This window comes from Lepidothrix coronata, unplaced genomic scaffold (assembly GCF_001604755.1).
Source record: "Lepidothrix coronata isolate B3197 unplaced genomic scaffold, Lepidothrix_coronata-1.0 Scaffold112, whole genome shotgun sequence".
NCBI lineage: Eukaryota > Metazoa > Chordata > Aves > Passeriformes > Pipridae > Lepidothrix > Lepidothrix coronata.
Window position 1 is genome coordinate 1,292,659 of NW_016690292.1, and position 25,438 is coordinate 1,318,096.

General features: G+C 39.5%; 1 protein-coding gene across 6 annotated transcripts in view; it reads left to right on the top strand.

The window, feature by feature from the left end:
* Nucleotides 1–25,438, top strand: part of TESK2 (testis-specific kinase 2) — a 111,262-nt gene that overhangs the window by 43,353 nt on the left and 42,471 nt on the right. For all 6 annotated transcript variants that reach the window (XM_017824699.1, XM_017824701.1, XM_017824698.1 and 3 more), the window contains 2 exons: nt 15,718–15,839; nt 24,688–24,736. In XM_017824699.1, coding sequence (XP_017680188.1) covers nt 15,718–15,839; nt 24,688–24,736 — 171 coding nt within the window. The remainder of the gene's footprint in view (nt 1–15,717; nt 15,840–24,687; nt 24,737–25,438) is intronic.

The window sequence follows — 25,438 nt, forward strand, 5'->3', positions numbered from 1 at the left end:
TGGGGCTTTTTGTTTGTTTGGGGCTTTTTGTTTGTTTGGGGCTTTTTGTTTGTTTGGGGCTTTTTGTTTGTTTGGGGCTTTTTGTTTGTTTGGGGCTTTTCTTATTTCTCTCTTTGGAAAACTTTCTGTAATGCATTTTGTAGCAACTGGGTTTGTGTGCAGACATTTCTTAATGTTGAATGAACAGATGTTAAAGTTCTGTGTGTCACTGGAATTCATCTTTACAGCTTTTATTGGTGAAGCTGCTGTGATGTGATGTGTATGGTAGACTTGGGTCATCCCTGAGTGACTAGGAAATAGCAGACTTTGGTTTATTTGTGTGAATTTCAGATTTTAGGGGTGTGTGTGGGGAAAATGGCTAAAAGTAAAGGTAAATTTCCAACATTCATAGTAATTAATTAGTTAAGAACATCTTATTTTAAGAGAGGGCTTGTTTTGGTCAGGTAGTGGCATACAGACGTAAAGAGCTGCTTGAGAATTTGTGTTGATTGAGAGAAATCCCTGATATCCAGTTTATCTTTGTGTGCTTTCTTTAAAAACCTTGCCCTGCTGTTCCCCACTGCAGTGGTGTCTGTCTGCACTCAGTGGCATTGCTCTGGGAGCAGTGGTGGTGGTGGTCTGAGTATCTGGGGCCTGTTTTCCCAGAAACAACCACAAGTCCTCCTGCAGGGAGACAATGAGTGATAAAGCCTTTTCTTTCTCCTCAGTTTCGACCAGTCTCTCTCCAGTGTTGGCCCAAAGGGGTGAGATGCATTGTGACCTTATTGTAGATGCAGTTCCAGGCTCATTTAAGCAGGTGTCTGTTCTGGTGCTTTATCAGCCTGACCACCTCTGTCATTAATCCTGCTCTGCTGATGATCAGATTTCGTGCAAGAACCTTGATGTGCTTCCAGGAGGGAGAGCCTCGTGGTTTGACACAGTTACAGTTCAGTCTGATCTGCAGGCTCCCAGCTAAATGATTGAACTTGGGGAAAAATCCAGGCTAGTTCTAGGTTTAACTGTGTAGGTAACTTTCCAAGTGCAATGAAGTCTTCCCTTCAAATCAGCAAAGGTGTCTCAAAAAACCCCTCATGTCTCCAGAGGTTTTTCAACAGCGTATTTGTCTGTTGTTTTGTGAGTATCATACATTGGGTTCACTCAAGTGATTTAGCAAAGAATGCTTGGCCAGTTTTGAGGGTTTGGGATTTTTGTTTTGCTGTGTTTTTTTGCAGTTGTTTTCCATGATTTCTTCCCCTCCATCCTTTTCTGTGGAAATTCCGTTTGAAGTAGTCTGTTGCAGTGGGTGGAAGTTGCCTTCTCTTAAGTTGGGAATAGGAGCGTGTTACAGCTCAGGTGTTTATGTTAACGGTGATATGGGCCGTGAATGATCTCTTAGCATTTCTGGTGCACCTTTACTCATCAACAAATTAAACTTTGTGGTTATTCAGCATAGAGTATGCAACTATCATTTCGATTTTGTTAGCCATCACTATAATGCTTCAAATTCATGTTCACCTGAATACAAGGCATTACAGAAACTAGTTTAGAAAAGCTGAATTTTGTCAAAATATTAGCAATCTAGTTTGGAGCAGTTAATGAAATACTTGTTCAATAATGGGTGGGCAAAAGTGAATATAAGATGCATAAGACACAATGCAAAACAAATGCCTTCTAGATCCAGAATACTAAGCAGCTGAGTATGGGTGCCTCCAAAGAAATATTTTGAGACGAAAATCAGCCCTCCCGTTTCAGCATATTTACTGACAGCACCATGTGCTAGGCACTTGGTTTATGATCCCCTATAACTTGAGATCCTTTCTGGAGAACTTCTGTCTACACAGTTTTCCTGTTTTTGCACTTGTGCAGCAGATTTTGCCTTTTTTTGGTGTTGCCCCCCTTCAAGCATTTCTTAATTTTTCCAGGGGTTCCTTCAGTCTTGATAATCTTAGCAGTTTACCTGCGATCCACAAGATACTTATTTGATTATGGTTTTACATGGCTACATCAGAGTATTTCCTTTTAGATCACATTTGTTTGGCTTATTTATGAAGATATCTAGAGAGATGCATTGAAGCCATATGAAAAACAAGATACGATGAATCTCAGTGATGATATGACATGGAAATCCTTGAGAAACAAATGCTGGAAGTATGCCAGTGCTATTTGGTGATGTATGGGCTCCATGCATAGTGAAACTGGCACTGCCAGGGTGCAAGTTCAAGTACAGATACAAAGAGAGGGCATCATACTTTTGGATGACTTAATGAGGTGGGTGGTGGCTGCTAAAGGGTCAGTATCCTCAGGGTGTTCCTGCTCTTTGTGCTTGTGAGTCAAATAGAAGACCTGACTCTTCTATTTGAGTACTCTGGAATGATGGTCCTCAGTCCATTAGTCAGTTGTTAGACTTTATTCGTGTGGTCAAATTTACGTTCTCCAAGTTTCAAAAGTGCTGCCTGATCACGGAAGGTGTGCCTGTCCAAATATGGACCTTGTACCTGAGGCTGGGATCCTGTTTCTCGTATTTATTTAATGTCTTTGAGGTGCTTTAAAGATAAGCAGCATCCAGCTGTCTAATGTGAAAGGAGAAACGGGGCTGATGTGGAGGTGTGCTTGGGAGTACTGTGAAGAACACACACACAGACACACATATATACATATATATATACATATAGTGTTTTTATCAAGTACTTGTACCCAGGATAAAACCGGCAGTTCTGTTACTTCTAACGTACAAAACATAAATGATGCTGGATAGTGGTAGATTTATGGTGCTATGTCTCATGGGCACGTTGTCATGCTGGTGGGCTGGCTCTCTGGAACATCTTTGTGGTAGATCTGAGAGATGTTACTGAGCTGGTTTTCCCGGGGTGACTCAGTGAGAGGTTTGGGTTTTTTTGTACTTTATGACTTTTAGTGGTTGTAGTGGGTTGTGGTACCGTCAGATGCCTTACAGAAGTCTGTGTATATTGCTATTTTAAAACAAGTAGGCATTTTGCTTAATTAATCTTATCACTTAAATTTAAAATTAATGTAAAGCAAGGAAGGGATGTTACAAGAACTACTCCAGTCTCCTTAGCTAAGCCAGGCATAAGTATTTGTGATCTGTTCTTGGCAGCTACTTCTGGCTTGTACGTTATACTTACATTATATAAGATTCTACAACCTTCTTTGGTGTCTCCAGGCCATAATTTATTATTTTTAAGTGATCCTTTTATAGCTAGAACCTCCCAGTTTGAGTTGTTTCTACAGCTGGTCCTTCCTATTTGCTTATTGACTCTACTTGCAGCTCATTACTGACAGAGGGTTCTGTTTTCCTGTGGCATTTAGTCATAAGAGTAAAATGTCTGTGAATGTGTGGAGGGAAGGAAGGAGATATTTGAGTAGTTATATAAATGAGCTTACATAGAAGGCAATCCCAGTTCAGATTCAAAGGAGGGGATGACTGCAAAAAGGAGATGGAAAAGGTGCAGAAAAAAAGGCAATAGAATGTTAATTCAAAGTGAGGAGCTGCTGCTTGGTTTTCAGCCCATGCTCAGCAAATCCCACTGGAGAAGGTGTTGGAAACCAGTGTCTCAGGATTTGCAGACAGCACTTTCCAGGACTGGAATCTTTATTAACTTGGGTTTTATCAGATAAACAGGCCCTGCAATATTTGAATTGTTGAAGTGTTTTAAGTCTAAGTGTGAACCTGTGCACTGTTGCTGGTCTTTGCAGAATGGCCAAGATTAGAACTGGAACAGAGCTTCCTCCTGCAGGACAGGGCCTCAGCACTCTCCCAGGGCTCTACAAGCAGGTTTTTACTTTCTCCTTTGTGTGTGTCTGTTTGCTTCATAAATGGGATATCAGTCTTCAAGACTGTCAAGCCAGTACCTTCCCTGCTGAATTCTTTTAAGGAGGAAAGGGTTAATTGTCAGTATAAATCAAGGCGATTTCTGGGCATTTCAATTGGAGGCAAGCTTTTCTTAATCCTATCATACCCTTTTGATTATTATTATTTCAAAACTCTCAGCATAAACTGACAACAGGAAGAAGTTCCTTTTTTCGTTAATACCAAACTAAGACATGAATTTGACTCTTAATACATCTCTGGCTTTTTCTTTCTAACAGTTTCATTGCTTTGTCACCAGACTTCAGGCCAACATTCCATTCTTCGAGGTGACATTAATATCCCCATAAAATAACCTAATTAGGCAGAAAGCTTGTGTAGGGGAAGATAGGAAGGCTAACTGTGTGTAGGGGATTTTCTTTAAAGGAACTGTTGTGTATGAGATTTGGTATTGTTGGAACCATAGTTTGGTTAACACTGTGTGTGTATCATGTCCCCAGACTTATAATGCAGTAACAAGAGTTTTCCTCTTGTCATTAATACTATACTGGAGATAATTGCACTTTTTTTTTTTTCCTGGAAACTGGTTCTTCCCCAGTGGGCATAATTGCTTTCTACAAGTTTTGCTTACATTTAAGTTTTGCCATTTTATTTTAGGCCTTCCTACCACACTGTACAGCTTTGTGTTTTATTTTGCTTTATAGATTTGTGGAGTTAAAAGCATAGGGTGGGAATAGGCTTCCTGTCACCTTGCTCTTCAACCTTTTGTCCCAGGGCAAAAGGAACTTTTATCTGTCATTCTTTGTGGACAACTCCTTAACCTATTCTTAAAAGCTGATAGTAGAGACTGCAATGGGAGATACCAACTCCCAGGTGTCTCTGAAGAATCAGTTTTATTGAGGAAGAGAGGAGTGTTTGCATCATAACCACACTGGACTGGAAAGCCTCCAACAATAGATTAGGCTGCTCTCATTTCCTGTGAAAACGATGTGCATGGATGTTCCCTTTACCTGCTTGAGCTGGAAGGGCAGAAGCTCTTTGCAAAGGGATGGTAAAAATCTACCAGGGAAGTGAGAAGGCATCTGGAAGATTTTCCTTCCATCATCTGTAAATGCTTTCCTCATACCTCCTCCATCTCCACAGTGGCAGAAGTCATCCTTGTAGGGTGGAAAAGGAGTAGGAAATGAGTAAGTGGATCATCCTACATATTGGTTATGCAGATCTAATATTTCATCTTGTGGGCATGGGGAATATGCTTTGTGACTGACAAGTGACACCCAGTTGACCAGGGCATATCTTCCCTCACCCAGGTGTGGGGCACTGTTCCTCTCTCTCAGTGGGGCAGAGCCATTGGAGTTGTCCCTGCCCTCCCTGTGTGATGTGATGCCTGTTAGAAAGACAGTAAGTCTTCTTGTCCATGTGTGACTTTTGCTCTCATTTTTAGGCTGAAAATCTTTCCCTTTTGGCTAGTGGATGAAACTCTTTCACCTTGCTCAAGATGACAGAAGTGAGATATGTGAAGCTTAGGGTCTCTTCTGTGAACTTAGTGTTAAAGCAAATTACAATTGTTTGGGAACACAGTCACTCTGGGTATTATGTAAACTGGCCAAGAAGGATAGAATAATTCTGAAACTTCATTTCAAGCTCTAGAGCTGTATCAGCGAGGTGGTTCTAATCTGTCTTTCTACTCTGATACTTGTCAGGAGTAGGAAGAAGCACCATTCTGGAACTGAGAGGAGGCATAAATCCTGAGGGTGCTGGTCCTTTCTTAGTCAAAGTAGAAGTCTTGTGAGTTTGATTTGTCTCATACTAGTGTGTTAAGTATCAGCCTTTTGGAGCCCTTCTGCCAACTGCTAAGATGATTTGTATGGTAACCACTTAACCAGACAGTTGTCTTCCTCTTGCTAATGATTTTTTTGGTACTGAGGTGCCAAGTTGCTGTCATCCTAGTCCTTGTCACTTAATTAGCAAATGCTTTTATAGGGCATGGGCTGTGGGGAGAAGTAGTAATAAATAGGCCTAACTCCAACAGATCATTAATATAGGAATTAAAAACCTCATCCATGTCCCTATTCTTTATGGATTGCACCATTGGGGCAAAATACTTCCTCCCCACTTAGGTAATTCTGAATTTTATTGATATTTTCAATCTGATTTGTAGGGCACTCTTATATTTAGCAGATTTGAGAATGCTTTGAAATACAAAGTGGAATGGAGTTCACATTTGTCCGAAACAAGTTCTGTTATTTATTTATTTATTTTCTGGCTAGGAGTCTAAAGATATACATGTTATAATCACCCTAAAACACCAGCTGAGGAAACACAGGGATTGACTCAAAAACCATCACCAGGTAGCAGATTTAATGAAAGCCTTTTGTAGTTGAAAAATTCTAAGAAATTTCTGTAACACTTCTTCCTGTAGTCCTACTTGGTGTCACTACAAGTAAAGTTTAGAACTATACTGAGTGAAGCAAATAAACAAGTCAAAGTTCTTATACTATATTTCGCTTTCTCTGGTTGGGTCAGCCAGCTCCTCTGTTCAAAAAAGAAATATTTGGAAAGTATGGCAGAACTACCCTTGAAAGTGAGGGATTTGTTTGTTTACTAAAAAGCCAGAACAAAAATCACTGAAACAAATCTGATGCTAAAAGTTTCCTTTTTTACTCAGTCAAAAAAAGGAACATAGTTTAATGTAAAATTGTCCATTTTGAAATGTATTTATCACCTGTTTGGGAACTTGGCCTCTCCCTAAGCCTCGCTGAACAACTGATATGTTTTGAATGTCCGAGATAAGTCTTTGTTGCCCTCACAACTAGAGAGAATGCTCACAAATTCTGTCAACAGTAAGACAGACACTCTGATACTGTAACAAGTGGGACCTTGCAATGAGAGATAACCCCCTGGTTGGATTTTGTGTTTAGTACAGTGACTGCTGTAGTTCAGAGTCCTTTGGGCCTTTGATTTCATTCAGGAGGAAAAGTTGTGCCAATCTGAGTATCACTGTGCAGTTTCCCAGGGGCAAAGCAGGTGGCAAGATTCCCTTGGCACTGAAATGTTTGTGTGCTTTTTGTCTTGTTTTCCATAATAATTTCTCAAGCACAGTTAAATGAGATCTGTTTAGTTTTCTGTTCTGGGTGGAGATGTGCTGGGTTGGCAGCTCTGGGATTTTCTGCGTTTTGCCAGCTGGCAAACATGCCCATTTGTGTAAGCTCATTCATAGCTGATACTGAGAGACAGGTGCTGATTTACTGTTCTTCAAATAACTGGGCTGGCCTGAGTCCAGTATTAACATGACTGTGCCTAGAGAACAAGAGTGCATCACTTAAAATCATTGTGAGACACCTCTGAGACACCCCTCTGAACACATATTTACTGGTATTGGCAGCAGGGGAAAGTTAAATGTATTTCAGTGATGGATTTCACTGCCTGTGCCTGGGGAGTGTTGGGATGTTAATACACACACATGCACAGATGTTACTGTGTTACATGAAATCTAAAAATGAGAACTGCAAATTATTACCGATGGCACTAATAGAAAAGAGATGTTTACAGTCTCAGATCCGTAGGGAATGCTTCCTCATAACCCCTTAATAACCATTGGTAATGATTAGAGAAAGGAACTCCAACTGTATGTTAGGGCTTCTGTTTGCTGCAGTTGTTGGGATTCTGTATGCAAGACACCAGAGCATCCTGTTCCCAGTAGGATATGGCTAAGGCCATATCCAAATTCTAGGGACCTCCTCTCCTGTCCATGTGCTTCCTGTGTCTGGGAGCCAGCACGGCTGTTGACTCTCCCTGTACTTGGCACAGCCTGGAAGTGCTCTGGGGTGGCCCCAGGGCCCTTCGTGCTGGGCAGCAGCCCTGCAAGGTGGGGGCCTTCTGTTTGATGGCCTTGTGGGATTAGGGGTTGAGGGGAGGAGAGAGCTGTGAAACATCCGCTGGAGCAATCGATCCCGAGACAGCCTTGCTTTGTTAACTAATCCACAGCTGACAGTGTGTCTAACACTGACTCACTGATGTCAGTTTGTAACTTCACACATGAGCTGCCTGCAATTAAGTCCTGCAAATCCAATTCTTGTGCTTCCTAACCTTTACAGGCGATGATGAGACCTAAGAAATTGTGTGGTATAGTTAATTAGATACTTGTGTAAGAAGGAGAACCTAATTGTCAAGAAGAGCAGTTTCATGAAGTCTTAAATAACAAGAAACTAGTTAGAACTTTTGCTGAAAGTTATTAACTGTATCAGTTTATAAAAGCTGAAATATCTTCAAGGAAGCAAAATGTGGCTCCTTCATGCTCCTTACTCTCTTCTTATTTGTGTTTGTGGTCAAATTTTAGTGCTGTAACTGTGATTATAGTAGCAATACTATAGTAGCAGACCCCAATGGGGTCTGTTCTGAGAGTGAGACAGACTTCCTTACTCATGTACAGTAATGTTTATTTGAAAGATTTATGAAGGAAATGTAAAGAAATTATTTCTGCCTCAAACAGAACGTTCTGTCAAGGTTCCCATACAGATTTTGAAAACAAAGCCAACAAAGGTATTTGATGAATACCAGTGATGACATGATTGGTGTAGTGGAGGGACTCTATGCTCAGTACCAAACTGTTTATATACTGTAAAAGACCGAAGGTGCAATCTTATGTCAGGAAAACTCAGTTCTAAGTGTTTTCTGCTTCAAAAGCATCTGCAGATTATGTAAATATCATTATCTTTCATACGGGGTAAACCCATAGTAACATGGGAAATATTTAACCATAAGTATTAAAAATTAAATAGGAAAATAGGAACACAGATACAGTATCTGATTATGTATTATCTCTGGATGTTACAACAGTCATTTGCAGATGTCAGTCTTCCAGTTTTGTGGCAGGTAGATAGGAATATCATCTCCATTTTATAGATACAGCCAGAGAGGAAATGAATGAAAGGAAGTACCATCCTCAAGGTTGCTCAGTGAACTGAAGAATAGCTAACATTGAATATTAAGAATAAGCTCCCAGTTCTGTACTTCAAACTCAATATTTGTTTTTCTTTCCTGACTGTGATATTAGACTCAGGTATAAATTACATAGTTGAGCTATTTACTGAGGTTGTGATAAAACAACACTTACCTGGTGTCCATGGTCCTTGTTCTTGATTGCAGGGGAAAATTTATAGGGGTACATTCTGCTGAACTTGCTACAAAATCAGTCAGCTTCCCCACCCTGGGTTGTGCCTGATTATCTCTCATCTCAAACTGTGGAACAATAGTCCTCTGATGAATTTGTGCTTTCTCTCAAAATAAGCCTGTAGTCTCTTTTTGCCTTTATGGTTTGATTGAGATCAAGTTAATGGCAGAGATACGTGCACAGATTCCTATCAAGAAATGGTTTGTTTAAAGTAAATGGGTGCTCTATTTTGGGCTCTGGTTCTGCATTACACTGGGCAACGAAGAAAAACAAAATGCAAAAGAAAAATTGAGGTTTTTCTGTCACACAAGTGGATTTACAAACTATCAGTGGTACTGCTGTCTTGCTAATTGTAAATTCACTTTAGTTTGGTAAAAAATCAGAGGATTTGTTTGACTGTAGGTATGGAATATTCTGTAGTAATTGAACTTGTTACTTTCCTGAATTGGTGATGCTAGAAGCTACTAAAGTTATCAAAACAGGACCTTTGTTTGATGACCAATGCCAAGCTTTTGTACTAAAGGGAAAACCGTAGTATCCAACTTTTTCTGTGTATTTCTCTCAAATCTTTTTAGTAGTGGAAATTAGTAGAGTCACAATTACTGTCAGGCTTTTAAAAGGTTTTGGGGTTTGTTTTGTGCCTAATTTCTGTACATCTTCTGAACCTGTGCTAAAGCTCTTGTAACACATGCTGACTAGTTTTGTTTGGCAAACTTTTGTTACGCTTGGCAGGCCTCTCTCTTGCTGCAAGAAGTCAGAGTATAGTGACATTCTGTATTACTACTCTGAAAACAGCTACAATCCCATCTGACTCCCTGGCATCGACACAGCAGCTTAGTATTATCTGGACCAATGTGTTTCTTTAAGCTTCTATTTGTTACTGCAAATTTTCCTAAGGACATGAGATTTTTGGACTTGATATAGGCGTCACTGCTACGGAGATGTGAGTCTGGCAGTGGGTACATCTTGATATTTAGAAAAACATTTGAGATTCCAGACTTATAAACACTGTGATCTGAGCTGAAGAACAGGTTTGTCTTCTCAGCTGCAGGGAGCTTTCTTCAATCAACCATAGAGCTTAGGTATTCTTTTAACACATTCATCCTCGAGCCATGAATAGATGTCCCTGTAAGTGTGATGACTTGGTGGCTTGACTGTGAGACTTGGATAAAATACAGGTTACCCTAATTTTTTCTTTAAGATTCCCTCTCCTGTCACAGCAAGAAAGTCTGTTTTTGAGAGAAGTCTTGTATCAGAGCCAAATGCTGGTCTGCTTTCCTGTAAAATACTGTTTCCCTGTCATTTAGCAGGGACTCTTATGATGAAACCTTTTCTCTTTAACAGTGATTACTTCTATCATTTCACGTGCCTCAAGAGCTTTGTCAAGTCAGTCAATTGAAGTTCTACTGTATAGCACAGTTAGTGCAAATGGCCTAGAAAGGTAACTAAGGGAATGTCTTCATCTCTTGTCATCACAAGAGAAAATACCTGCAAATCAGATGAGGGCGGCGGCTGTTACAGAAGGGAGGTTGATAGAAGGGTGGCACAGATAAAGTACAAGACTCTTCAGCCTTTGCTGTACATGTCACTAGTGTGAAGGCTGCAGGCTGAATGTGGAGGAAATCCTTGAGCTGGTGAGTGTAAGGTTGGTGAGCCAGTATAAGTAAAAATAGTACATGCAGCATTTTTGTGCATAGTACAGTGACCTCAGAAACGGGAAGCAAACTCAGGGAAGGTCATGTATTTGGACTAGAGAGGACTGCTTTTAAAATGGGGCTTTGGACACATGGCAGCAAAGGCAAAGGTGAAATGGCCAACGAAGACCACGGTGTGTAAAAGAGTGAAGAAAGAATTGTTGTGTGTGCTAGAGCAGCAATGTGATTTTATGGACTAGGCTGTATGAGGAAATATCTGTAAATGTATTTAAGCAGCGAGGCTGGATGCCAGAAGAGGGGAAGGTAAGGAAAAACTGGAAAGAAATTAAATGAGGTTTTGGAAGAAAACTGTGACAAAATACTTCCAACTATATAATGATGATTTGGAAAATAATGAAAATGCAGTGGAAAACTAGGGGCAAAGCTGAAAGCTGTGTTGGCAGATTTATAATATCAGTATTAGGAAATGTTCTTCAGATGTTTATGCTAAGGCCACCTGGAAAGGTACAATGAATACAGATCAAAAAGGCCTTGTGAAAGATGAAATCAGGCTAGATTTCAGCTATTGCTTAAACATGCCTCCCCTTCAGTCCAGCAGAAAGTGGAAGTAGTGTAAATGTTTGGATTTTCAGAGAGCCCTAATAGATCTGTATGATGTAATAAATAATTATGTAAATTATATTTAATTTCTTTTAATAATAAAGAACTTTATAGCTAAGCAGCAAGCTGAAAATTAAACCTATCAATTTTTTGCAGGATAGTCCTCCTGTGAACTTGATACAGCATTTATATAGTGACTAGTTCTTTGGAATGTGAGTCCTGCTTAGTCACTATTATGAGATTTCTTTTAAATACATTACTGTTTCTTTACCTGGATCCAAGACTTTCTCACTTGCTTGTAAAGCAAGGGATAAGGTCCAGGATCAGAACATGGTTTGGAGTGAGCAGGCAGGCCATGCTGCTTAGCCATAGCCAGGTCAAAGTGCAAAGTACTTTGATCCTAGAAGAATCAGAGTGCAAAAGGACAGTTTATCTCCCTGTCAGCAATAAAACAGGGAGGCTATATCTGGTTACTGTGACCTTGGAGATGGAGGGACACACACAGGTAAGCAGACTGAGAAGTCAGAAGCATGTGCAAAGCAGCTGTAGGATTGTCAGAATGTTTCTAAGCAGAGACACTATGATCCAGACGTTGCTGAAAGGTTACTTGGTCTGATATCCACGGAGCCCTAATTAATAATAATGTCAACAGCTTTAAAAGCTTTGCAGCAATCTCCAAGTTGCATCAGTGAAAGGTTTGAATTGCATCAGTGAGTCCCTGTTTATGTTGAGTATACAGGCATATGCCTGAGGCAAAGTGCCTTGTAAACAAATGTTAAATTGGATCAGCAGTATTGCCAAAATATTTACTAGTTTTAATTCTGGAGCGGTCAGGTGGTTGAAACACATCACTTCCATGCTTTCATTGCACAGAGGTGACCTGAAAGGAGATGGAGGATTAAAAAGAAATAGTTTGGCAGGGTTTTGGCAAGGGATGCCAGAATAGACACAAATTTTGTGTAGGGTGTCACTGACAGGCAGGGAGGCACAGAGGGCTGTGTAAGTGGCAGCGCTTTCTATATCAGGGATTGAGAGTTCGACCAAGACCTGAAAGACAGAACCTGTCAGTTCCTTGTTGTCAGTCTGTTCTTCCCACAGAAATACTGTTTGCCAGCAGTGCTTCAGGGGAGAGAACACTGTTAGCCTTACCGTGATTCCAAGTGATTAGCATTGTGCTCCATAATATATAAACGGATATTTGATTTTATTCATAATATTGACTATTGTCTTATGGAGAAAGATGCCCTTTCGCCTCCAGATCTGCTTCCTCCTCCTTGCTTAAAGGGTAGCTAGCTAGAGAGGAAGAGTCCTTTTTTTTTTCCCCACCTCTGCTTTGATTTGATTAGGAATTTTGCTGTTCTGTCAGATTTGGCAGGAATACATTCTCCAACATCAGAGCAGTATATGGAACTTCAAACAAAATTTCTAGTGTTACCTTACAGTGGCCCTTTAAGTGAAACAAAGCATAGTGCAGTGTTGGCTGCTATTTGGAGAACAGCTACATGGACAGAATATGCTGCTCTATGTGCTGGAAATCTGAGCTATTTCCAAGGATGGGGAAAACAGTTTTATAAAACAAACAAAAGAACCCCCCCCCAGATGTCACCACAGAATCTCGTTCAGTCTGACAATAGAACAGCAGAATAGCCTAAAAAGGAGGATGAAAAATTTTGTCTTTGCAAAGGCAGCTCAGTTTTCTCTGTATGTGGAGTCAGTACTGTGGGCAGTCAGACCTTTGAACAGCAGTTGCTGACCACTTCCTCTTGCATATCAGACCTGAAAATCCAGGGAGCATGTAGGACACAGTGCCTCAGAAAGTTACCCACCTTCTTTTCTGAGGTTTCTTTACCTTAAAAGGAGCAGTCAGAACAAGGAAAAAGATCCTATGATAGATTCTACTTTTATCTCAGAGTTGAGGCAAAAGAACTGAAAATTTTGGTATGGAACTGAGTGAATTATAGATATGGCCAGGAAATTAAGAGGTAGCTGGCAGAGTTAATGAGAAGGCAAATACTATTCAAGACCACACTCCATCAGAGTTCTTGCTCACCTTCTACCTCTGTTCATTCCCTTTTGGCAGACCTTGAAGCTTTTGTGTCATTACTCATTTCTGAGTAAGTTCTGTTGAGAGCCTCTCTCTGCCTGTAGGATTAAAGTTTCTTCAAATCCTTTTCCATTCCCTGAAAACCTCAAATTACTCTGCCATAACACCCAACATTCCTAACCCTTTTCCATTCCCTGAAAACCTCAAATTATTCTACCACAACACCCAAGATTCCTAGCTGTTCTCTCAGGTGTTGATTGAGCTACTTCTGTGTATAGATTCAAAGCATAGTCCTTTTTAAATTTAGCATAGTCCTTTAAATTTACATTGTTGGAACAAATCTTCCTTTCTTAAGACTATGAAAGCTTTTTAAATTTTTTTTCCCCCTCACCCAAGGCATTACTCCTAATAAAACTAATGTATAACTAAAATTTGTTTTAGAAGTCTGTATATATTGACATTGACCTGTCCAGCTTAGCTTGTTTATTCAAATTGGCTGGGTATGCAAAAGCTGCGTAAAATTAAAAATTAATGAAAGCACACAATAGACACAAGAAACCTGGCAAGTAACAATAAACCTCATCCACTTAACATGCAATCATCCTGCTTAAAACCAATAAGCATGCCAAACAGGCAAGACAGGTTGTGTGCAGAAGGATTCTAGATTATCTTGTTATAATGCACTAAAGCTGTAGTTCAACCAGTTTTCTTTTAAAGCCAATATTACCACAGAAAGGAGGAGTCCCATGCTTATGAACTTGCTGCTGGTTTCTACTTTCAGTGCTGGTTTCTGTATCCTCCACCCCCTTTCTCTGATCCTTCTTGCACTGGGATTACTGGGTGACTGTAGGTGAGGCATCTGAGGAGCTCATTTACATAGGCGGGGGGAAGCAGGAGGAAAAGCATCCGAGGGCTCTTTTTCTACTCCCTCGGCCCCTCGATGTTGTTTTCCACACTTATCTGGGATGTTTCCAGTGCTACCCTATACTTCAAACTAGGACGGGAAGGGGCAACTTGGAAGCGTTTAAGCAGGCAGACACCTGAAACGTGACACCCTCTCCTCCCAGTACATCCCTGTGCTGAATTCATGTGCTTTGTGTGTAGATGAGAATGTTTGGCTAAAATATGCCCCTTGTTCTTGCAGATATGGCGTGCAAATAAAACTTGAAAAGAGGGGTATCCCTTGCTGCCACAGACCTACCTGGGAGCCTAAAACCATACCCTACTTTTTTCTTGCACCTGCTTATCATGAGTTCAGCTGTTCCTTCTGTAATTAACATAATTAATTAACAATTTAATTAATTAAATAAACAGCAATTAACATATCACAGCTTAGTGGAAAAGATGTGCAGTGTCTTCTGGAAAAAAAGCAGGCAGGCTGCAGTTGTTTAAAACATAGGTAGTTTGTGTGTACCTACATCATAATGTAAATTTCAGTTTTAAATTAGAAAGCTGATGAATCTCTTAAATTCTCGCAAGACAGACTTTCCTAAACTAATCTCCATAAACATGAATCAGTTTGCTATGGGGGTAGTTCAGTATTTTGGGAACTGTGTGTTTTCTGTGTATGAGCTGCAGGTACCAATGTAGGGAGAAAATGGTGACACAGTTTCCATGAATACTACCAGTATGTGTGTGGGAATGCCCATCTGCAGGGGAATTCAAAGGACTGGCAAGCCTTACATTATGGTGACAGCTCCTTTCTCACAGTAGCACACATCTACATAACATTGGTCTGTTGACAGATGGGCTGGTTTGAGAGTATCAAGTTAAAAATGGCCACAGTCACACCCGGGAGGGTGACTCCGAACTGGGTGCTGGTTCTCTGCAGTTCCTGGAGAAATCCTCTTTTTCATGCCAACACTCTGCAGCCAATACTGACACCCTGGTTGAGGCAATACCGTGTCCAGGAACCTCTCTCTGCTTTGCAGCAGGGCTTGGCACAAACGCTTTCTGTCCACTCAGTGTGTGAGCTGGTTTGTAGTCTTGGTTCAGAAGTAAATTTTGAATACCTCCACAATCTGCCCTGTAGCCATAACCAACTGTTCCTCTCATAATCCCTTCTGTGAACAATGACAGCAACCACTGCAGGGGGTAAAAAAGAGGGATATGGGTGGAATGAAGGTGAGTTTCGTAGGTCTTGGAGAAGGAAACTTTTTCTCTGTGGACAAATAGGTGGTTTCCTTCACTTGTACTAAGAAACTGATAATTTTTTTTCAACCTCTCAAGCTTTCTGTCATTGTGAGTTGCAAGAGAAGAGCAAAATGCCTTTTCCTATTTGCATAGCCTGCTTATGGAAAGTCATCTCTGTAATAAAGACTGCAGAAATTGGAGTCTAGATCATCATTTGTCATGAAAGATCTCTACATTGTACTACAACATCACTGGGTTTTCAGCCTTGCATTTCACATCCTCACCATTTTTTGCTTCTATCCTATAGGTAAGGCACAGAACTTCAGACCAGGTAATGGCTTTGAAGATGAACACACTGAACAGCAACAGAGCAAACATGCTGAAAGAGGTTCAACTTATGAATAGACTCTCACATCCAAACATCTTAAGGTACACTGGCTTTTTTCTGAATTATATAGACATAAGTTGTCTTTAGTAAGGCTGTCCTATTTTCTTTTTTTCTTTTTTTTTTGTTATACTGTATCTTTTGTGAATGTGTTAGGATCAGTTGCTAATTTAATAGAAGAAGGGGAGGAGGAAGAAAAGACTCGAGAGGGAAAAAAAAAACCCCAAAACATCCCACGGACGTGATTTTGGTATCTGGAGTTTACCAGCGATGAGTAACATATGTCAGAGGAAAAAACAAGTGTTCACATTTTAAATTTCAAATGAATCAGTAAAGTGATATGAAGAGGGAAATTTGGCTTCTTTCCGTGAATTTAAATTATTGCAAATTTAACGCCATTCAAATAACCTATGGTTACTAATCTTACAGATCAGCAATGCAAAGTGCCATAGCTGCTGCTTATTTTTAGGTCTGCTTCCTAGTTTTTAGCATTTTCTTATTGTAGTATTGCAAGGTGGTGTAAGAGGGACAGAAGAAAAGAAGCTAGAGTTGCACTAATCTGATTTATCTGCTCCTGAAAGGAAAAAGGTAGTTCTTGCTTTGCAATAGATTTCTGCATGCAAATCCAAAACGTTTCAATGTGTATCTTGTTATTTCTTGAATCTTTTTAGTCTTGGTTACTCTTCTATGATGCTGTGACAAGCAATTAACATAATTAGCTGAAGCCATAACATTATGAAATTTAAAGATGTGATGTCAGTGCACCAAATAACCAGTTCTCCCAAACTGTTGTTGCACAGCTGGGATACAGGTTTGATCTCAGGCAGTACAGCTCTTTCTGAAAAGCTTTGGAGACACAGTGAACTTTTTCACTTAATTTCCTCTTTTTCACCTGTCTGTTAAATAGTACAGACATAGTACTGATTCCTAAAATCCTTTATAAACAACTTTTGTGATCTTTAAAATCCTTCATCAACTGATGTGTAACAATAGTATTTCCTTCAGTATTTATGAGGACACATATTGGAAGCATTTTAAATATCTGTAGGAAGCATTCCATTAGTTCATGTCTGTTTTCTGTTTTTTTTCTTAAAACCTCAAAAACCTGTGAACTTAGAGAATTTTTACTCGTAGTAAACTGTATTGGTTTTATTACAATATATTTACTCAAGTATTGTACTAATCTGTCCTTAATTACAATTCTTAGTCTATTTTCTCTGCTCTGTTCCCAGCAATTCCTCCTTCTGTTTGGTTGGTTTTGTTTTTTTTTTTTTAAGTTCTCCCATTTTTTAAAATTTAAATTTTATTATCTATCTGGCTTTTTAGATTTCAGGATTGTTAATTGGTTCTTATTTTAAAAAAAATCTATCTCTACAGCTCTGTTCAAAATGAAGAATTTGATTTGGGTTGGGGTGAGGGAAAATAGGAAGGGAATAGTTTGACAGGCAGAAAGTTCAGTTGCACCTTACTGTAACTTTGCTCCCCCTTAAATGGAATTACTGAGGTGTTGCTGAAAACAAAAGTTATTGTGCTCAGTCCTGAGTAATTGCTGAAATTTAAATGTTTTATGTTGTCTAAGAGATCATATCTCTGATATACTGGTCCCCTCTGGCCTTGGAGCCTGTGAATAATTTGAAGTCAGGGGTGTTGCACAGATGGTCCTGAAGGAAGAACAATAATGTATTGATTTATGCCTGAAGGAGAAAAGGAATTTCATTTGGTCTCCCAGTTATTACCCAAGATTGATAGAGAAATCGTTCTCTCTGTGTGCTCAACTAGGCAGTTATGAGTGAATGCATCAGAAATAAATTACTTAAATAGAAACAGTTTATCTTTGCATAGAAAAAGAAGGAAAGAAGGTTTTTTTTTTGAAGGAAAAACTGCATTTGATTTATTAGTTGCTTGATTTGAGGCTTCTTCTGACAGAGTTGGTTCTCTGGTAAAAAATACTGCCTTTTTCTTATCTGTTAGGTGAGTTTCCTTGCTGCAGGGAGCAAAGACATTGCTACAGAAAATGCAAATAGGAAAAGAGTGTTTCATTTCAGTTTATTCTTTTATTGAAAAATTTGCCCTTATAGTAATAAGCGGTGAGAGGTTGTTTTGCTGGTTTGACAACATTGTGTTGTCAAAGAAGAGCAGCTGGAGTTGTATTGCTGAGAGGCCTCTAGGAAAACGTTCTACAGCAACGTGTTCCCACTGAAACGTTTTCTGGGATTGTTTTTGGAAATTTTAAGCTTGTATTAGTATTTAAAGGGAACATCCTCTTCCAAGAAGTTCTAATGTATAACTTCTCCAGGGGCTATGAGCTACTTCAGCTTGCTGATATTATTTTCTTCACTTAATTTCTGTCCTTTGGAGTTCTTCCTCCATATTACTGAACAAGGTGTTTTGTCACTAGCATCAAGTTTATTTCTCTATTGATTAGACACTGAATCTTTTCCACATGCCTTGAAGGTGTACTCTGCTTTTTATGTAATATACACCTCTAAGCTTCTTCATATTCTGTAAACTTTGGGACTACCTACTGTTAGTTTATGCTGTAAAAAAAATCCACTTTCCTTAGTGCTGATCTGTTTTTAGACAGTAAGGATGCGAGTGGGTTCTTAGGCTGAAATGTTGAGATCATGTTGTGCAGTGCTTGATTGTAGTGGGTAAGGGCTGTGAGGTGCTCTGATATCAAATGGCTTGTAAAATTATGAAACTGGTCAGATACTGGCTTTACAGCCTCCAAATTTCTGCTCTCAACCCACTTCAACATGTGCAGTTTAAATGTCTTAGAAAGTGAATGTCAGGTTTAGCAGTGATGCATTTATTTTAGTGTACTAAAATATTCCTTAAGCTGAGTGTGTGGTTGTGTTTTTGAATGTGTCCTGGTGCTTTGGTACCTAAAATTGGTAATTCAATCAGTGTTTTTTGTCCTATAACTTTTGTAGTTTATATGAACTAAGTGATATGGAGGAGAGGTTCATTATTATCCTTTACTCATCCCTTTGTCAGTGCTCTAAAATGTATAGCAACATTTTACAAGCTGTCAGTGATGTTACTGCAAAGATTTGGTGTTTTTGCCATTGATTGCACTGATGTGAATAATAAATACTGCTGACTATTTAAACCTGCTTTTGCTTCTGTGCTGCCCATATCACTTCCTTTTTGGAGTTACAGATGCCTTTTGAGGTTTTTGATCCAGACTGTGATCACTGTTCTGGACTGTGTTTGTCAGTAGTTGCTGACTTCCTTCCATTCCTTAGCTCAGTAGAGATCACCTGGAGGCAGGTCCATGTTTTTAGCTTAGTGACACTTTTGTACTGCTTGAGGAGATGGAGTTGGGTTAAGGTGTTTCAGTTGCTCTGCTTCTAATATTTGGTGAAGTACCAATCTGAATATTTAGGCTTTGAAAGCAACATGCCTTCTTATGCATGGAGTGAAAGGCTGACTTTAAATCTCCCCACTCATTTCACCGTTTCTGCACTCAAATTCTGCTCCTGGCCAGTTATGTAGATCCATCTTGATCAGAAGACTGATGTAAGTGAAGAGTTAGTTTTCACTTACTAAGTCCCCAGTAAGTATACCGTCCCCATGGTAGGATCATAAAGATTCCAGTGGTCAAATATATGTGTATATATAAATTTTTAATGTATTTTCCATCAAGAAAATGAGAAACTGCCCTCTCTTAGAGAGTTTATTTTGGCAAAAATGGAGTCTCTTTGTCAGTCTGTTAAGGATATTTTACAATAGATGAGTCTAGCTTTTGCAGCTACACAGCCATGATGCTAAAAACTAAGAGAACTTAGGAGTTTTGTTTGTCTCCCTTCCTCTTGTTTCCCATTTCAAATAGCAGATATGATTCCAGAAACAGGATATATGATAACTATAATGGAGTAACTTTTTGTTCAGTCACTGTCTGGTGTTCTTAGCAAACTATGTATGAAAGAGCTGCTTATTTTTTTGGTTTTTCCCCAGGGACCAGCTTAGGGACACTTCAGGAGTGGACAGGGAAGAAGCAGACAAAGGGTGTTCATGTTTTATTCTGTTTCTATCATCAACTTTATCTCCTGTCTTCACCTCACTCTTGCATACAAGCTAAACATGGAGAACTAAAATGCTTTTCTGCCTCTGACCTCCATTTCTCCCTGCTTTGGGTGTGGGATGTGCTGGTCTTATCACATCTTCCCTCAAAACAGATGGGGAGGGGATGCATGAAAAAGTGAGCTGGACTTCTGGTTTGTCCCATGTGATGTTTACTCGAACCACTTCAGTACAGGTTGGGTGATACATGGCAAGACTGTAATTGCTGGGGGTAGGGAAAGCAGAGGTTTGGAGCATTTCTTCACTTCCTTATTAGCTTATGTCCTATTTAAAGAGCAGTGCTGTTCAGGGCTTGGGTCAGATCTGGTACCAGAGTTAAGAAAGGTTTGCTGTGTGCTTGTAAATGTGTTTTACTGTTTTGCTGCTTCCCTGAGTGCTGATGTGCTGCTGTAGTCATGAGTTTTTACCCAAATCAAAGTAAGAAAATAGGGCTGTGAAGGACTCAAGAAATCTCTGTCCTTTTGCCCTGGGCTGGGAGCCTTTGGGCTGCAACCTGGGAGACCTGATAGCTTCTCATTTTGGTAATACCATGCAAGTGTGGGTTTTTTCATATTCACAAGTTAAGTGCTGTGCTACCAAAGATTCCCTATCTCCTGTGCTGTCTCTTAAATTAGTGTGTCTTCAATTTTGAGATAGAATTTCAGTCTTTAATATCACGACTGTTTGCATGAAAAAGTATTTCTTTATTTGGTCTGTACCTCGGGGACTTCAGTTAAACCATTCTATGCAGAGAAAGCCTCGGCTCATGTCTTAAGTGCTCTCGTGGGAGCTCTTGGAGGTATTGCTGCATGTTTGGCTGTGAGCATGAAGGCAGATTGACTCATTGATTAAACCCACCTCCTTGTGCCTGCATGCACACAAATAGGCACACAGTGTGTGCATATTCCATGAGCTTCTTTCAAGGAGAATTTTATTTCATCTCCTTTGAGACAAATCTAGCACCCTGGGAACACAATACCAGGGGTTTTTCTGTGTGCAGTATTCTCCTTTCAAACCTTCCTTTCTGTGAAATTACTTGTGATGGACTTTTGTTACAATAGCCAGAAGGATGGATTTTGTCTTTTAACATCCTTTGTCGTATTGAAAAGTGCTTTAACAGGAAAGAAAATTACTTTTCCTTCTCTTTGTGTAATGTGATTATCAAAAAGGACTATTTCAGGAATGCAGTGTACAAGGCAGCAGAAGAGAGGCTGTATGTGTTGTGTGTAGCATGTTACAGAAATGATAGATTAAATGCCTTACTCCTGTCCAGAATCAAAATGCCAGTGTAGAAAACTTAAAATACATTTTTAATCTATCACGGTGCCTAAAACATTAATGCAGACTTAATGTTCTTACCCTCTTCCTTCTCCAACAGTCAGTGTGATGAAATAAGAGGGTGTCTTCTGACCTTTTGTCTCTTTGTTGCTGAGCTCATATTAGAGACTTTTGCATTGGTGTGTTTGATTCGTTTCTTATGTTTAATGTTATCAAAGTGCTGAATTTTCTCATCCAAGCAGTAAGTTTCTGAGGGCATCGATTTATTTTGTTGAGGTGTAGCTGCCCCAGCTTTATCCACAAAACAGGAATGTGTCCCAGTGAAGTTGTTTTAATGGGAAGCATGTGTTCAGTGTCTGGGTGTCCACAGAGGCTGTATAATCTGGATGTGAGTTTTACTTGATAAATTAAGGCAAAGGTTGCAGACAGAGGATACGATTTCCCCTTTTCTGTCCAGAATTTTCTTCCTTGCCATCCGACTGAACTGAAAGTAGTTTCAGCTGTAAAGGACTAAGAAATATCCAGACTACCTTCTCTTGCTCTTGTTTAGGAGGAGGGCTATTCCAGACTGATTGGGGAATTGCCTCATTTATAAAATGAGACTCCCAACATCTGTAGATGGCTGACATTTGTTAGAAAGCATTTTGTGGTGGAAGTGTGGCTGCACTGGATTTAGCAGGGTGGACTCAAGTAACATGCTTCGTATTTGCAGCTTCTGGAAAACTTTTCCAACCACTAGTTAGGATTTTGGAAGCGCCTCAGCTTCCCGATAAGGCCAGATGCACTGTCTTGAAAATAAACTTCCTCAAGTCTGCAAATGGTCTCCTGCTCTGTGGATGATTGGATCATTGAAGCGTCTTCCAACTAGAAATGCTTATAGGAAGTGTAACCTTTGGCTGACAAGACATTCTGCTGAAGTTCACCTACAAGCACATTTTGGCTCAGGAGACAGAGCGTCTCGCCAACAGGAATAATCTCAGCTGTGTGGACCAGCATGTCAGCTTCCTCTCCACAGAACTTGGAATCTCATCTGGGGCAATCTCAGAAATTGAAATCAGATGTTAAATCTTGCTTGGTAGTTGTATTTCCCGGTAGCAGCCGGGTGTATTATCTTATAGTGAAAATCCTTTCCAACGATGTTCTGTAGCAGTACTTGGCTTAACCAAGTGGCTTATTATTGTTTGATAAAGCAGCTAAGCAGAAGTTTTTCAGGAATTTGGATCATTACAGGTCTGTTCTATCAATCTGTTTTCCAGAGTCTGAAAACTGAGATTCGTGACACGAAGTTTAAATGGCTTCAGTATGTTGCTTGTAAACTCATTAATTCTGTCTTTATCAGTGTATCTGGTTTCTCTTTTCCTGGGGAATAGCTTCTAAATATGTGGGGTTTATAAAGGTATCTTTGTCCAGCTTTTTTCCATGAGATCATGATATGGAGCTTTGTTTTTAATTTCTGATTTAAAGTTAGAAATGTAGGTCTGATTCCTAGTAGAAATCCCAGGTGTTTAAGACTTTTAAACTCTTGCTCTTGATTACTCGACTTAGTGTGCCTTTGCTGCCTTAAGAGTAGGTTCATAAAGGTAATGAATATGTTTCCATTGAGACTTCCCTGGACCTAAACAGGTTGGCAGAAAAAGTTAAGTTCTGCCAGTCTTTAAATGACAGTGATGTCTTCCCTGTTCGGTAAAGATGAGACAAGGAATTTAATTTTTTCAAAATGTTGATAAATTCTTAGATGCATTTGTATTTTAGTATTATGTCAAATACAGTTAATTCTTAATTTGAAAGTAGTGTAATACACCTTTACAAAGGAAGAGGTGATAAATAGTTGAAAACATTACTATTTTTAATTACTTAGCCTCAGTTTTTGTTAAATGAAAATATTGCCATAGAGGGTTAATGTTGTGTAATTAGTGCATTTCATAGAAGAGAAAATACTTTGAAAAGTTGTCTAATAGTGGAATTAATATATTGAATTGGAGTTTTTTTCCATTTTTGCTTGAGAATATAGCCATTAACACCATGCCTGATAGCTCTGGAGAGTTTCAGAATGCACTAAGAAACAGATTTCTGCTCTGGGTTTGTTAGTCTCAGGAAGATTAATTTGTCAACTTGTTTACAAAGTGGTTCATATGCCATGGCTGTATGAAGGGAAACTCAGAAATAGCAATATTTTGAGTAGATGGTGTATCTAAAGGAAGCTTCTTCCCTTTCCCCTGAATACCTGGTCATGCCTTGTTGTTCTACATGAAGCAAGAGGAATTGGTTTTTCACTGCCTCTCAAATTAAAATTTCCATATTCAGGGAATATTGTTTGAGATGAGAGCAGGCAGTAGATGTTCTGGTACAAGTTGTCCTGCTTCTTTGGTTATAAAAACAGATTTCCACAGCTCAGCTTATGCAAAGGATCTTGCCTATATAATTTTTCTTCGGCTGCTTGTAATTTACCAGTCAGCTGTTAGACAGGAGAACATTGAGGATCATTTATTTCTTCAAAAGCAGCTTAGCTGAACTAGCACTACATGTGTCTTGCATCATTTTTGTTTTTAAATTCAGAAGTGTTTCAGGATATAAAAGGTCCTTTCCCTGTAAATTGTTCCCCATGAGATGCCCATCACATTTAATAGAATCATGCATTTCTGCCCCTTGCTTGCAAAGTGGAAATGACAATTTGTTTTTGCTCACTGAGACCAAAACCTAAATGATAAAACTGAGAATTAGTTAATCTGGGAGGAACTGACACTTGAAGTCTGCAGGGAACGCTCTGAAGTTTATGCAGTTTGAGCATTACTGAACTTTCTCATGGGGGAAGTTTGTATTTTGTCATTTTTAGGTTCAGCTTGGATGGTGGTAAAAATGAGCTTTCAGTTGTTTCTCCTATGTTAAATAGATGGCACATTCTGTTGCTTTCCAGAAAAATCAAGGGTGACAGTCATTACTATTGACAGCAGGAGTCTGGACCTTGTGCAGTGCAGGGAACACTCGTGGAATGTGTGTATACTGGATACTATCAAAACTTGCTTCCATCCAAGTGCTGGAAAGAGGGAGTTGGGGCAGGGAAGTGTACAGCCTGTATGTGCCCTCATAATCCTGAGTGGTTAGGAATGGGATAGGAAGAAACATCTCTATGCTTAAACAGCAAAACGCAAAGGGAAGTAATTTTCTGTTTGTGCAGACCAATAGTGGATTACTTGGCTTAAACTTCCTTAAAACAGAACTCTGAGACTGTTCCTTTCTGCAAAAATCATTATATGCTGGCCTGTGCTTATACTCAAATTAGTGACTTTCCATATTGAGTTTGAGCTGTCTCCCCTGCTCTCTTGGAACTGCTAATTCAAATTATATTGTAATGTAGACACATGATTTTGTTTTGTGCTGAGATGTTTAAGTAATCAACAGTGAAGTATGCAGTGTCTGTGAGGCTGAATTTTTTCTTTTTCCTCCTTTTGTGGTGTTTCCAGAAATTTTTATTATATTAGTTTCTTGAGAGAAAAAAAAGAGGGGGGAAAAAAAAAGCCCAAACCACTTTTCTTTTCTTGTTTCTTGTAGGTTTATGGGTGTCTGTGTGCATAAAGGACAGCTGCACGCTCTTACTGAGGTAAGACTATTTCATGATATAAGTACTGAATATGAAAACAGTTCTCAGGCCAGATTCTGCAACTGCTGTTGAGTGATGTTTCTTTTATGGGGCTGATGAGTTAATTGCTTGGTAGTTACTATGCTGTGGGAAGGCTGCAGAATCAGGCCTCCCCTTTGCTCACAGCCCTTGTATGTCTTTTCTCCTCAGAAGCACTTATTAGGATGGGAAAAAAAAAATCACAGTAGGAACATAAAATTTCACTGACAATGTTCGAAATGAGAGACGTGCATTACCACTGAGCTGCCCCTCAGTATTATTTGTTTCAGTGACATTGCATTGTATTTAACTCTTATTTATACTCCAGCTGTACATTTCACAGGTGAGTCAGTGACATTTTGGCTGGGTGATATTATTGTGTTCAACCCCTACCACTTTCTTATTTGGAATAACATCAAGATTACAGCTTAATCTGGGTCCTATTAAAGGGAATTATGCCATTGCCCATGGACCCTGGCCAAGATCTGGGTATCAAATGTGAAGCTGAAGTTTCCGTTCATGTGAGTCTTCCCACCCAGTTTTACTGGGTTGTGTGTTTAATCCCTCTGTAAACTGCTCAGGAAAAATAAGAAGGTAGTATTCTCTTGTTAGGAATAGTGTTGCCTGTTTGAGTCAAAATCAATAAAATATTTTGCCTTTTGTATTAGTTTGAGTACAGATTGA